The sequence below is a fragment of the Mycena indigotica genome (genome assembly GCF_014461135.1).
Source record: "Mycena indigotica strain 171206Taipei chromosome Unknown Mind.scaff0008, whole genome shotgun sequence".
Taxonomy (NCBI): Eukaryota; Fungi; Basidiomycota; class Agaricomycetes; order Agaricales; family Mycenaceae; genus Mycena; species Mycena indigotica.
The window spans coordinates 4,793,895-4,807,839 of NW_023503007.1; the positions used below are offsets into that span (position 1 = coordinate 4,793,895).

General features: G+C 57.2%; 3 protein-coding genes across 3 annotated transcripts; 1 reads left to right on the forward strand and 2 right to left on the reverse strand.

The window, feature by feature from the left end:
- Positions 1 to 6,449: 6,449 nt before the first annotated feature.
- On the reverse strand, positions 6,450 to 7,745 carry MIND_00987100 (uncharacterized protein; the record flags this gene model as incomplete). Its single annotated transcript, XM_037366476.1, has 2 exons — positions 6,450 to 7,178; positions 7,452 to 7,745. The coding sequence occupies 2 exons, from the start codon at positions 7,743 to 7,745 to the stop codon at positions 6,450 to 6,452; spliced, it is 1,023 nt and encodes a 340-aa protein (XP_037217888.1).
- A 3,105-nt stretch (positions 7,746 to 10,850) lies between these two features.
- On the reverse strand, positions 10,851 to 11,849 carry MIND_00987200 (F-box domain-containing protein; the record flags this gene model as incomplete). Its single annotated transcript, XM_037366477.1, has 1 exon — positions 10,851 to 11,849. The coding sequence occupies one exon, from the start codon at positions 11,847 to 11,849 to the stop codon at positions 10,851 to 10,853; it is 999 nt and encodes a 332-aa protein (XP_037217889.1).
- Positions 11,850 to 12,353: 504 nt separating this feature from the next.
- MIND_00987300 (Avidin family protein) lies at positions 12,354 to 12,785 on the forward strand (the record flags this gene model as incomplete). The annotated part of the gene is made up of 1 exon (XM_037366478.1): positions 12,354 to 12,785. The coding sequence occupies one exon, from the start codon at positions 12,354 to 12,356 to the stop codon at positions 12,783 to 12,785; it is 432 nt and encodes a 143-aa protein (XP_037217890.1).
- Between the last annotated feature and the right edge of the window lie 1,160 nt (positions 12,786 to 13,945).

Here is a 13,945-nt window from a genome sequence, read left to right on the forward strand (position 1 = left end):
TGGTGAGCGACGACATGATGTCTGGAGGAAACGTGAAGTTACATGCGAGTTTTCTAGTTAGTGACGGTAAGATACCGCGCGAAATCGGGTCTGCAGGATTTGTCAGGGGAACCTCCCTTTCGGCCCCTCGGAGACGATCCCGATTCCGGTCCGACTCCGGTTCCGACTCCGGTGATCGCATCACCGCCTCCGTCAGGCGCATCGCCGCCCCCGCCTGGCGATCCCCCTGGGACCTGGCCTGCGACATGGCGCAGGCATACTGCACGGAGCAACGATCAACCTTGGCGCGTCAAGAGCGCAGTATATAGTTCCGCTACCTAGCAGGCGGACCCTTAGAGTTTCTTCTCTTTGGATCCTCCCCTGCTAGGTCAGCCTCACTTGTATTTGCTTACTTCTATTCACTCTTTGGATCCTCCCCTGCTAGGACCTTGATCTCAGGCCTCCGGGGTTGCCCTTACAGCAGAAGAAACTCTCTACGGGATCAACCGGACAAGATTGCTAGGTTCGGCGCTGACTCAGGCTCGGAATACGAGTCCGTTCCGCCCTCGTCACCGCCCCTACCACTTGTCCCCTCCTCCTCTGTCACTCCTGTCGTCCCCGCACCTGTCATGCCTTCCGGAGCTACTCCTGACGCTGACACTCGGCTGGATGCACTCGAGGCGAAAATCGACCGCCTAACTGAGGCCCTTACTCTTCTCACCACCCAGGCTTCCGCTGCCGCTGCCGCCGCTAATACTGCTGGCGGACCCCAAACAACACCACCCCGGAGACGTCGATTCCGACTCCGACTCCGGTTCAGGGCGATTCGAAGCCCTCTTTGGCGACATCAACCTCGCCTCAAAATTGGTCTTGCGACCAAACCCTCCGTTCACCTTCAACGGCGATCGAAACGCGGCCGCGTTCCTTTACGCGGTCCGCACCTACGCCCGCCTTGCCCCTGAGGCCTTTGTGGTCAACGGAGAGGCGAGTGAGGAAAAGGCCGTCCGCTATGCCATGTCGTTTATGGCAGAAGGACCCGCTCAGCAATGGGCGGAGCGCCACGGAAGCAAAGCCCCGTTTCCGTTTCCGTCCTGGGGCTCGTTCGTTTCCGAGTTTCGACTCCGGTTCGTCGAGGAGAACGAGCAAGATCATGCTCTCTCCAAACTGGAGACTTCCGCCTATCACATGGGCACAAAGGATGTCTACCAGTACACCGACGACTTCGAGGACCTGATGGACCTCGCCGGATTCGAAGACGCGTTGGTCAAGGTGACCAAGTTCCGCCACGGACTTGACCCCTTGATCAACAACGGAATCACGTCCTCGAACGACCCCCCGGACCTCCGGGACTACCTTAGCTGGCGCACCCGGGCCTTCCGTCAATACGAGGCCCTGGTCCGGGCCAAGCTGATCAAGTCAGCCGCCCCCAAGACGCCTGGCGGTTTGATTCGGACTCCGTTTCCGGTCAACCGCATCCCGGCTCCGGCCCTTTTCCGCCCGGTGGCTCCGGTCGTGCCACCCGCGGCCCGCGCCCCGCTCCGGCGCCTCCAGCTCCCGTCCCCATGGAGTTGGATCGCACTAGGGCTCGGGGTGCCCCTCGTCGCGCCTGCTTCAGGTGCGGCGACCCAAACCATCTCGCCCGGGATTGCCCCCTCCCCGCGGACGTCCGCTCAATGGACATCCTCGACGAGGTGATCCAACAACTCGGTGACGAGATGTTAGCGGAGTTGATCGCCCGCTACTCGGACACAGCTGCGCTGCCGGAGACAGCTGCGGAGTCGATGGCCGGAGAGGATTTTGTCCCCGCTGACGAGTGACTGGTGTGCCCTCGTTCGCGTCCATAAATCGTTTCGCTTGTTTGTATGACGAATCAATTCCTTTGCCCTACAACGAGCCTGAAACGAAAGACATACCCTCCCCTGCCCCCATTTCGACTCCGTCTCCGACTCCGCCCGCGACTCCGGTCGTCGTCCTTCGCCGCCTCACTGCCTGGGAAAAGAAATTGCCCAAGCAGTACACTGTCGCTGCCTCCCCGGAGTAAACTCCCTCCACCTCCCGTTGGAGCTAGAGTCCACCACCAGTGCGTTGAAGCTCTCCCTTTCTGGGCTTGTTGACTGTGGTGCCACCTCCGACTTCATCGACACGAACCACGCCGCTCGGAATGGCATTCCGGTCCGCACCCTGGCGCAGCCGATTCCGGTCTTCAACGTCGATGGCACTCCGAATGATGCTGGCTCCATCAACCAGATCGCGGACTTGGTCCTACGCTACAAAGGCCATTCCGAGCGCGTTCAACTCGCCGTCACCCATCTCGGTAAACAAGACCTCATCCTGGGGTACTCTTGGCTGCGGAAGCATAACCCAGAGATCGATTGGGAAACCAAGGAGGTCAAGATGACGCGGTGCCCCCGCGGCTGCTCCACTTGCCGCGAGGAAGAACGCGTTGAACGGACTGAGCTACGGCGACTCCGGCTGCTCCAGAAGCGACTCCGCTCCGGCCCGTTCCCCTCGGTCTGCGCCATGGACCTTTCTGGGTCTGATGACGGAGACGATTCCGTCTCCGGCGACGACTCCGGCCTGCCTGATCTGACGCCGGACTCTGACGACGACGATGACGATGGTCAGCTTGAAGATGGTGACCGCATCTTCTACACCTCGTTCCGTCCCTCGGAGGAGATACGCGCTGGCAGTACTGTCTCGCAGCGCCTGGCTGAAGCCTTCGCCAGGAACTCCGCTCCCCCCGCCCTCCGAGATCCCGGACTGGGCTAAAGAGTTCCAGGACGTCTTCAACAAGGAGTCTTTCGACACGCTCCCGGAACGGGAGAACCTGGGACCACGCCATCGAACTCGTCCCCGACGCTAAGCCGGCCAACTGCAAGGTGTACCCCATCTCGCCCCTTGAGCAACGCGAGCTCGACGCGTTCATCGAGGAAGGGCTGTCGACGGGCCGGATTCGCCCCTCCAAGTCTCCGATGGCGTCTCCGGTCTTCTTCGTCAAGAACAAGGACGGCGGACTCCGCTTTGTCCAGGACTATCGGGCCCTCAACGCGATGACCGTCAAAAACCGGTACCCCCTTCCGCTGATCAACGACCTCATCAACCGGCTCAAAGGCGCTCGTTACTTCACCAAACTCGACGTTCGTTGGGGCTTCAACAACGTCCGGATCAAAGAAGGTGATGAGTGGAAGGCAGCTTTCCGGACTAACCGAGGCCTGTTCGAGCCCTTGGTGATGTACCCGGCCTGACAAACTCTCCCGCGACGTTCCAAACGATGATGAATGACATTTTCCAGGACCTCATCCTTTCCGGAGACGTCATGATCTACCTGGACGACATCCTGATCGCCCATTCCGACCTCCGGAAACACCGACAGATCGTCCAGGAGGTCTTGCGCCGACTCCGAGAGCATAAGTTGTACCTCCGAGCGGAGAAGTGCGACTTCGAAAAATCGTCAATCGAATACCTCGGAGTCATCATCTCCCACAACCACGTCGAAATGGACCCCGTCAAGGTCGCAGGCGTCTCCGCCTGGCCGACTCCGGAAAACAAGAAGGATGTTCAGCAGTTCCTTGGGTTCGCTAATTTCTACCGCAGGTTCATTCGCGACTTCTCGGCCCTCGCGCGTCCTCTCTTTGCGCTCACCAAGAAGGACCAGCAATGGACTTGGGGCGACGCGGAGGCCTCCGCGTTCCAAGCGATCAAGGACGCGGTCACCTCGGAACCGGTCCTGGCGATTCCGGACGACGCACGGCCTTTCCGACTCGAGGCGGACAGCTCTGATTATGCGACGGGGCGGTTCTTTCACAATCCGCCCCGGACGGGAAGTGGCACCCTGTAGCATTCTATTCCAAAAGCTTAAATGATGTCCAGCGCAACTACGAAATCCACGACAAGGAGATGCTCGCGATCATCCGCGCACTCGAGGAGTATAGACACTTCCTCGAGGGTGCCGCGCATCCCGTCGAGATTTGGACTGACCATAAGAATTTGGAGTACTTCAGGAAGACGCAGCACCTCAACCGGAGACAGGCCCGCTGGTCCCTCTACCTCTCCCGGTTCGACTTCACGCTGCACCACAAGCCCGGTCGCGACATGGGCCGACCTGACGCCCTCTCTCGGAGACCCGACCACGGAATCGATTCCGACAACTCCGGACGTCGTCCTTCTGCGGCCCGAACTCTTCCATGTCCGCGCTCTCGAAGGTGTTTCCGTTTCCGGTCCCGGGTCCGAACTTCTTCGCGACATTCGCGATGCCCTCTCCGGTGAGCCTGACCTGGAGGAGCCCGTCGCACTAGCGGCCCGGCAACTCCTAAAGGTCCAAGGTCAAGCTCGAGGCCCCCGCTCCTCACGCTCCGACGAGTGGGCCGTCTCCGGTGGTCTTCTCCACTTCCGTGGGAAGATTGTCGTGCCCAAGGACAAGGACCTCCGGAGGCGCATCATCGAGCTCTGCCATGACACTCGAGTCGCCGGACATGCCGGTCGCTTCAAGACCTTGGAGTTGGTCTCCCGGAACTACTGGTGGCCTCAGATGTCTCGCCATATCGGCCGGTACGTCGCGACCTGCGACTTGTGCTGTCGCACCAAGGCGCCCGGAGACTGCCCCACGGAGAGCTACACCCGACGGAAACACCCCCGGAGCGCTGGCATACCGTCTCCGTCGACTTCATTGTCGAGCTCCCGAGGCCCATGGGTACGACGCGATCATGGTCGTCGTGGACACCCTTGGGAAGCGAGCCCACTTCTCCGAGTGCCATACCACGGTCGACGCAGTAGGAGCAGCCCGCCTCTACTACCGGAATGTCTGGCGCCATCACGGGACTCCGGAGAAGTACGTCTCCGACCGTGGCTCACAGTTCATCGCGGACTTCACCCGAGAACTCTGGCGTCTAATCGGCATCAAGCCAGCCACGTCCACCGCGTATCATCCGCAAACGGACGGTCAGACAGAGCGCGTCAACCAGGAGTTGGAGCAGTACCTGCGGATCTTCACCAACTATCAGCAGGACGACTGGGATGAGCTGATTCCGGCCGCGGAGTTCGCTTACAACAACCACGTCCACTCATCCACGCAGCAAGTCCCCTTCATGACGGACACGGGACGGCTTCCGCGCATGGGCTTTGAACCCGGAGCCCGTTCCGCTATGGAGTCTGTGAACGAGTTCCGCGACCGAATTGCCACTGGGGTTGCCGAAGCCAAGGCCGCGCTCACTAAGGCCAAGGAAGAGTATAAGCGCTACTACGACCGGAGACGCACTCCGTCTCCGGAGTTCAAGGTTGGCGACCGTGTTTGGCTGGATGCCTCTGACATCAGGACGACTCGCCCCTCGGAGAAGTTCTCCCACCGCCGCCTCGGTCCGTTCAAGATAGTCGCGGAGATCAGCAAAGGTGCCTACAAGCTCGACCTCCCTCCCGCTACTCGAAGCTCCACCCGGTCTTCCCCGTCGTCAAGCTTGAGCTCGCCCAAGACGACCCCTTCGACGGACGCCCCCGGCTACGACCAGCCCCCTCCGGACCTCGAGGACGGAGTCCCGGAGTGGGAAGTAGAGGAGATCTTGGACGCAAGGGTGAGGTATAAACGGCTGAATTACTTCGTCAGATGGAAAGGCTACGACGCGTCGCACGACCAGTGGGTCCGCTTCGACCGCGTCTTCGCCCCGGACAAAATCGCGGAGTTCTACCGTAAGTACCCTGGCAAACCACGGCACATCGCCTCCGCAACCTTCGACTCGATTCCGTTCCGGTCTATGCGTCGGGACGCCGCATTCAAAGGGGGGGGTGATGTCAGGGGAACCTCCCTTTCGGCCCCTCGGAGACGATCCCGATTCCGGTCCGACTCCGGTTCCGACTCCGGTGATCGCATCACCGCCTCCGTCAGGCGCATCGCCGCCCCGCCTGGCGATCCCCCTGGGACCTGGCCTGCGACATGGCGCAGGCATACTGCACGGAGCAACGATCAACCTTGGCGCGTCAAGAGCGCAGTATATAGTTCCGCTACCTAGCAGGCGGACCCTTAGAGTTTCTTCTCTTTGGATCCTCCCCTGCTAGGTCAGCCTCACTTGTATTTGCTTACTTCTATTCACTCTTTGGATCCTCCCCTGCTAGGACCTTGATCTCAGGCCTCCGGGGTTGCCCTTACAGGATTATTTACTGAGCTGATGTAGTGAATTGATGGGGTGATGTTATGAGTAAGTAAAACTTCATATGAGCGGCGTACGCAGAGGTTGAGCTCTGCGTTGGAGCTGCGACCCTTTGAATGGGCGCCGATTGCACCAAAATTGTCTGAATGCATCTTCAAATGCGTGTTTGCAAGGCCGAGATTGGCAAGAAAAAGAATCAGGACCTCGAGAGCAACCGCTTCGAGCCAGCATATATCACGCAGGTGCAAGCCGGCTCGCCTCCAGTTCTCCCGCAATCTGAGGGCGAACCAGCGGTCACCGATGATGATACCGATACCCCACGAAGTCGATGCATCAACAAAGAGGCCGAGATCTTGCAACAGGGGCAGGGGGTGGATGGGCCGGGTGCGCGGATGGGTCATCGAGCCGGGTTAACCACCATTCCAACGCGGTACGGGCTACCTTTGAGACGTGTCGGAGCATAAAACTGTTTTTGTAGCCGTGCATCAGCGAGGAGATGGCGGGAAGGCGGGAAGCGCCGTCGCGATGTACAAAGGAGATGTGGACGAGGGTGCCATGAATCCGTTGGACGTCATGCAAGGAGACGGTTTTTTGTGTGAGGAAATCTTTGACGCGGTGTCGGTACTTGATTCGTTTCTCTTCTGGCAGGGAGACAGTCCAGTTGGCGATATCCCAAAGGAAGCCAATAAAAACAATCGACGGGGTGAACTCGGAGCCGGATTTGACTGGATGCCAGGGAGCATGAAGGTCGTCGACAAGGTTAAGGACGTCGTGATGTGTGAGTGGGCTCGGAAAGCGGAAAACCGGTATGTCGTCCTCGTAGCGCATGGTTTTGCCGTTTTTACCCAGTCGCAGATCCCATATTCTCACTAAAGCACCGCCAGCTTGGCCTGCGTTGCTGCTCGCCGTGGAAAGACCGAAGGGGTGGGCGTGGTCGATGTAAAAATGCCCGCCGGATTCGAAAACGAGGTAGGGCTTGTGGAGGGGGTGGACCGGGACAGTTCGATGGAAAGACTGGAGGTCGAACGCGCAGGCAAGGGTGCCGTCGGGTACATTTGCGATCTGGGTGGTTGGTTAGATTCTTGACTTGATGCGAGCCTTGAATGAAGAAGAATAGCTGATCTAGGTTGCTCACACAACGCGTAAATGCGCGTGTCTAGATGCATGGCAAATGACGATCTAGGTCGCTTGCACAACACGTAAATGCGCGTGCCTAGACGGTTTGATAGGCCGAGGTGCTAGGTTGCTTACACAACACGTAAATGTGCGTGACTAGGACACCGTGTCGACGAGTGGAAAGAGGGAAGGAAGGGAAGGAAATAAAGCAATACTCACCACTTCTTCGACCTGATATGCGAAATCAAAACAAGTCGGGAAAAGGTCCTTGTCGACGAATGTGTTGAGGGCCGGGAGCCCGTTCTTCGTGTCGCCTTTTGAAAGGTTCCGACAAACTCGCAACTTCTCCGGAAGACCAGGGCCTTGAGAGCTTGCTGAGACAAGAAGCGGGGAGCTGACAAATGGGCCGCGAAGAATCCGTTCAACATCGGTTTTTGAGAAAGGGCCCGAGCATCGGCCTTTCGAGAGCTCTTTAGACACGTACTCTTGAACAGCGTCCGGATATTTCAGCATGGACTTGTGGTTGGGGATAATGTGGGTTGAGGAGAGAGCTGGCATGTCGCCGATGGGAAATCCGTGGCGAAGGTTGTGTAAAAGTTGCGGGAATTCATGAGTGATGCCTAAGTCGTTGAGTGCGCTCAAACGCGTCAATGCTGTAAGGTGTTGGCGTGTGACGGAATATTTTATCATCGTCCTCGGAGTAGGAGGGAGGGCGAGGGCGGGATATGAGGGAATCGGAGTGGTCCGGATAAGTTGGGGCAGTGGAGCAGTAAAGAGCGTCGGGTAATGAGCGTGTGGATGGAGGTGGTGGCCCCTCAATGGTTGCGGCAACCGTGTTCCGAACTGCCACAGCGAGAGCAGATATCAAGTGTCCCCTCGTGTCTGTACTCGCACCGGCGGCTGCGGGAAAGGTTGAACCCTATGCAAATGCATTGGCGCTCGCTGAAGCTGCGTGGGGCGGACACTGTCCTAGGGTGCTGTGAGTTGAACCTGTTTTGAAACCTGTTTCGAAACGGTTTCGAAACAGGTGTGAGTTTTGAAATGTCCGCAGCCCGACCGTGGGTTCGAAACAGGCACGTGACATATCCGGGATGCCCGGACATGTGTCTGGCATGTGAATCGTGCTCCCGGAACCGCAGCAGTAGCTGCAGACACATGTGTGGCCCTTAAGCATGTGTTCTGATATGCTGGATGGCATTTATGTGCAGCTCGCTCACTGAGCCGGCCCCTCTGTCATCGGCCCCGTCAGGCTGTCACTGGCCGGCGGCGACTTACCTCATCAAGCCGCCTGGTTTCGAAACAGTTTCGAAACGGGCCTGTTTCGAAACCGGTTTCGAAACAGCGGTGAGTAATTCTTTTTGAATTACTCACAGCACCCTACACTGTCCAGAGTCGGCCTTCCCAGCGCTCCGTGAAGAAGGGGCGGTCCCTCTTGTCTCGGTTGACGTCGGGGGGGTGCTCCAGGTATCTGTGCGGCCCGCTGCATATGAGGCAGAGGAGCAGTTCTTGCTGTCCACGGTATCCGGGGTGGTCCTCTCGAAAAAACCGCTGTTGTCGCTCGTCGTCTGGCTGTCGGGGACGATAAGTGTCGTCCCGGTGGTTGCGGGGGCCATAGCGGTCATCCCTGTCGCGGGGTCTATCAGAATCTCGGCCCTGTTGACGATAGTCAGCCCGTTCGCGATGATGAGAGCCCTCCTCTGTCTGGCCGGTATCACGCTCGCGCTCCCTCCAGTTGAAGCGCCGCTCTTGTGGCTGTTGGTCGGGTTGGGGCCGTTTCGCGGGAATAACAGGAGCCGTGTTGACGCGGTCCAGCAGGCGAGTTTCGTACAAGGTTGCAAAGGTATCGTGCTGGAGTTGCACGAAGGACTTATCTCCACACCATATTTCCTGGATTTTGGTCCAGGACCAGGGAAACCACAGCGTGATAAACTTCCCGGACTCCTTGAGGCTGCACATGAAGTCAAAGTGTGCTTTGACACCCGGAGCGAGCTTCAGCGCGCTGCCCGGCGACATTGTTTCTGGTGCGACATAGGCGGAGATCTTAACAAAAGTGTCGATGGCCTCGAAGAGTTCGGAAGCGCCGCCAGGGAAGGTGGTGCTTGAGAAAGTAGTACTGTCGGCCTTAATAGCGCGAAGGAAGACATCATTGTCGAAGATTGCCATGTTATGATTATCGAGGTTGACATTTTTGGTAGGGATCAACGATGGATTGGTGGCAAACTGGCTGAGGCGGGAGTCCGTTAGAGCATATAACACGACAGGTTCACGGTAGGCGAAGGCAGCAATGATTGGCCGAGGGATAATGATGTTGGATTGTGAACGAAGACCTTTGGAGAGCGGGATGAGGGAGTGCTCAAGCGAATGTTTTTCCTGCTTGTTCACACGCGAGAGCTCGGAAGTCCTCTCTGCCACGAGCATTGCAAAAGCAGTGGGCACGGCCCCAAAAGCCGCGTAGAGGTCTTTATTTGTCGCGCACAGTGTGATCTCGTCGTCTCCGTAAGTGTAGAGAGGCCGCAGAGGCGGCCCTACGTCCTTCGTGCCTTCCGAGTGCTGCAAGAAGTCATATCCTGCGGGATAGGGGGCCGGGATCTTCGCGTTAGGAAGGTCGGCGCCGTCTACATAGAAGCGTGTCATGGTGGGAAAGCGGCGGTGGTTGGACGGATGAAGCGCGTCGAGGCAGAGACGCGTCAGTCACACAGAGTCACGCGTGGCCATCAACAAACCGAAATGCATATATAGAGCTCTGCCCGACTACCAACTACCTTATCTAGCCCCTGGTTGGCTAGCAATACTAGTGTAGGATATACATTCCACATGACTATGAATAGTTGTTGCATTTATGGGCTTCCTCTTGAAGGAATCCATCACATGATTTAGCATCAAATAAATCAAAGACAATGAATCTTGACCTACATGCCCATCTAGAACAGCATTATAACTGAGAAAATGCAGTTAAATAAACCTGATAAACTCAAGTCCGTACCATGAAATTGTTGATTGTTTTATATTATCATGTTCCCATTTTTAACTGTTTTTAAATGGTAATAAACATTTACTAAATTTTTGTACCATTTCCGTTTAGTTTACCTATGTAAATGAAAACTAAATAGTTAATACTGCCCATACCGGGATATTCAAGTGCTGTTTTCCTCTTCAAGTTGGCATTGACACACCCCATTATTACTCTTATATTCAGCAGATGTCGTGTGAATGTATGCACATGTTTGACATTAGCTTTTAACACTTGATTTGCTCCACACTTGTCACTTCCATTTTTGGGTACTGCTGTTAAAGTCCTAAATTGGTAAGAAAAGCTGTAAAATATGACCAATCCTAAGTGGGATGCAGAGCTGTAAGTCATGTCTTGCACCCAGTACTGTGAACAACTTACAAGTTGTTCTTAAGGTTATTTAGAAGTAAATATTCTCAAATTGCCCACAAATCAAGAAATAATCAAGAAATAATTACAAATGTTAGTGACTTGGGTTGCACTCAACATATACTAACAAGAGATATTTAAGAAGGCTATAGGGGTGTACCATTCTATAGTCAGCAACAATGTTCTTAATTTGGAAATTCATGTTATTTAAGCAATATTCAAGTTCAAATATATTCAATTCATTCCATTGATTCTCCATAGAGGCGAGCTTCGGGCACCAACAGGTGGCTGTGCTTCCGAAGCACGTTGTGTAGCGGCATTCCGAAAAGGCGCTGAGTGCTTTCCCCAAGGTGTGTGAGGCCTTCGTCATTTGGATTGTGCTCGTGTAGCGCGAGAAGGCTGCAGCGGTGGGACCCTGCGTGGACTCGAGCCCAGCAAATGATGCCAAACGGATGGACACTCGGCGCGAGGGCCACAGTGCCGTCGTGGCAGCGCGTGAGGGTGGAGCCATCGGCCACCTGGAGGCGCTTCGGCTGGAGTAGGCGTCGTGGGGTCCAGCGGCCGGGCGGATTGAAGCGGCTCGTCGCGTTGTCGAGCTCCCACTCGGCGATGTCCGTCGGCCTGCACGTGAACGGCACTGCGGGCTTTCCGCTGAGCCTCGGCTTGCGAATGTCCACGATCACGGGGCCCGGCGCACGTGCCGCCGCGCGCGCCAGGATGGCACAGAGCGTCTTCATGGCCCGGTTAACAAAGATGTGTTGCCAGCCATTGTTAGACCATCTGACCTCAGCGTCAAAACGGACCGTGAGCCGGTGCAGCCGCGGCGCATGGCTCACGATGTGGTACAGCTCGAACAGCTGTGCGCCGAGTTGGGGAGTCAGAGATATGCTCTGCGGGACGATGAGCTCGACCGACAAGTCTGTGAGCGGCAGGGCTTCCAGGGGGACGTAGTGGGCCACAGCGCGCAGTACGTCCCGTCCGTAGTCGAGCTGGCCTGTCCGCACCCGGGCCCATTCGACGGGCCGTTCGCTTGCCCGCTCCGATGCGGCCCGGACGCACCGCTCGTTCAGCGCCTGGGACACATGCGCCAGCACCAGGGGGTCGACCAGTGACGCAATAACGATGTCCCAGAGCTCGAGCGGAAGTATATCGAGAGCGGCGCGTGGTGGCGGCATTGGGGGCCGCATGGCCTCAGTGAAGAAGAGTAAGTATTTAAGGCCGCTCGCCTGGGTCACCATGGTAATAGCCGTTTCTGTGTTATATTCATCAAGCAACGACGATACGCGTCAGCGCCGGGCGGCTGCGCTGCGACGCGACCTCGCCCGCAACGAGGGGAAAAGTCGGCGCCGGCGCTATGTCCGCTTGTTCGGGAAGGCGGGTGGCGGCCAAGGGCCCAACTTTTGGCTCCGTCCGGAAGCCGGCTGGGGCCCCTTAGTCCATGCATGCTACCAGGGAAAAGACTGTCCCATGTGCCTCTCGACGCAGAGTCCGACCGTCTCGGATTCCGGAAGCCGCCAGTATCAGCTTTGTTGCCATCGCACGTGTGCTAGTGGCTTCGCTCGATGGTCCGTGCACGTCCGTAGGCTCATTAGCGGGGTATAAGACAGCGAGCGAGTAAGGTCCTCTTGCTCGCTTCCTAACTTTCGCTCCAAACTTCGCATCAGATCCGTTTACCATTGTCGTGCGTTCTCCCGCCGCTACTCCTTGCCCCATCACGCAACTGTCCCGCTAGAACCACCACCATGCTCGCCCCCGCGCACGTGCACCTCTCGGGGATGTGGGTCAACGAGCTGATGTCGACGATGAACCTCACCGCGCACCCGTCCGGATGGCTCAATGGTTGGTACAACTCGGCCGTCGGCAACGCACAGAACAGCTACGCGCTCGCGGGGCGCTTCGACACCGCACCCCCGGGCGAGGCGAACTCGACGGGCATCACGCTCGGGTGGGCCGTGGCGTACCAGAACAGCGACCGCAATGCGCACTCGACGGCGGTGTGGAGCGGGCAGTTCTTCGCCGGGGCGAGTGAGTGGGAGGACGTCATTATGACGCAGTGGGTGCTCACGACGAGCTCGACGTTGGAGAACAACTGGGGCGCTGCGCGCGTCGGCGGGAACAAGTTCATGCGCCAGCAGAGCGGGAGTGAAGTGGAGACGCAACAAGTCTTGGAATGAAGCACTTGTCCAGAAGTCGAAGTCATGTACGATAACAAACACAGTTGAATCATAGCAGTGAATTGTAAGCACAGGTCCGGGGTTCATCGACGGTGCTTGGTACTGACGCCATCGGAGTAACCGTTGATAGCTTGCAGAGCTGCAAAAGCGACTGGCGCCAACAGTTCCCGCCATGAATTCCCGCTGCGATCTTCAGCTGGGGCACTGGGTTTCACCGCAACGAGCACCACAGCCGTGTCTTTACTCTGTCCAATACCCCGCCGCGGAAGTACAGCATCGGCGGCCAACGCCTCCTCCGCCTGCAGTGAGGTATACTATACATTTCCGCGGATGTATAATGCGGTTTCTCCTCGAGGCTGGCGATCGCTGCGGCGAGGGCGGAGCATATGACACTATTGTGTCTGGAATTGGGACTGATAATGTCCCATGGGATGCGGCCCAGGGACGGCCCGTCGTCCTCCGCAAGCCCACTCGTCGAGGTATCCTCGCCAGTGGCGGTATAGAGTCGATAGTAGCCTGCAACGCTGTCCTCAGCACAAAATAACGAGGCAAAGTAAGGCGCACAATATTCCGTAGGCGGCAGGAGAACGATATACGGCTGCGCCAGCGAGCCCAACTCGCCCCCGATGCGCTGCGTCTCTGGCAGTGGGTCGGCATCGTCTTGAATCTTCGCGGGAATAGAGGCCCGCTTGCGGCGGCAGCCCTTCGATGCTGGCGATGCACCGTTTCAGGACGGCAACAGTGCGTGGGGAAGGGATCGCGCTGAGGGGTATGCAGTTTGGAGAGGGCGTCTTGCTGGGGACGATGTAGGACACTGCATATGTGCAAGTTAGAAGGAGTCAGAGGAGGGACGCGACACACCAGAGCACGTCCGCCTCCGTGGGCAGCAGGGCCGTAGCTTCGTTGTACGACGGCGGGGCGACGCCAGTCATGGTTGATTGAGGGAAGCCAGGCATAGGTTTCTATGACTGCACGTCCACACAAAGGGAACGACGGATGGGGACGCCTTCTCGTGGCGCCCATCCAGGGGAGAGACTTTAACTAGTGCTGGCCAGAATTATCTTATGGTTGATTAAATATTGAATATATTCAGAATATTATGAATATATTATGCCCTTAGTAGATCACTTGAATATGATTATGTTTGAATATATTATATT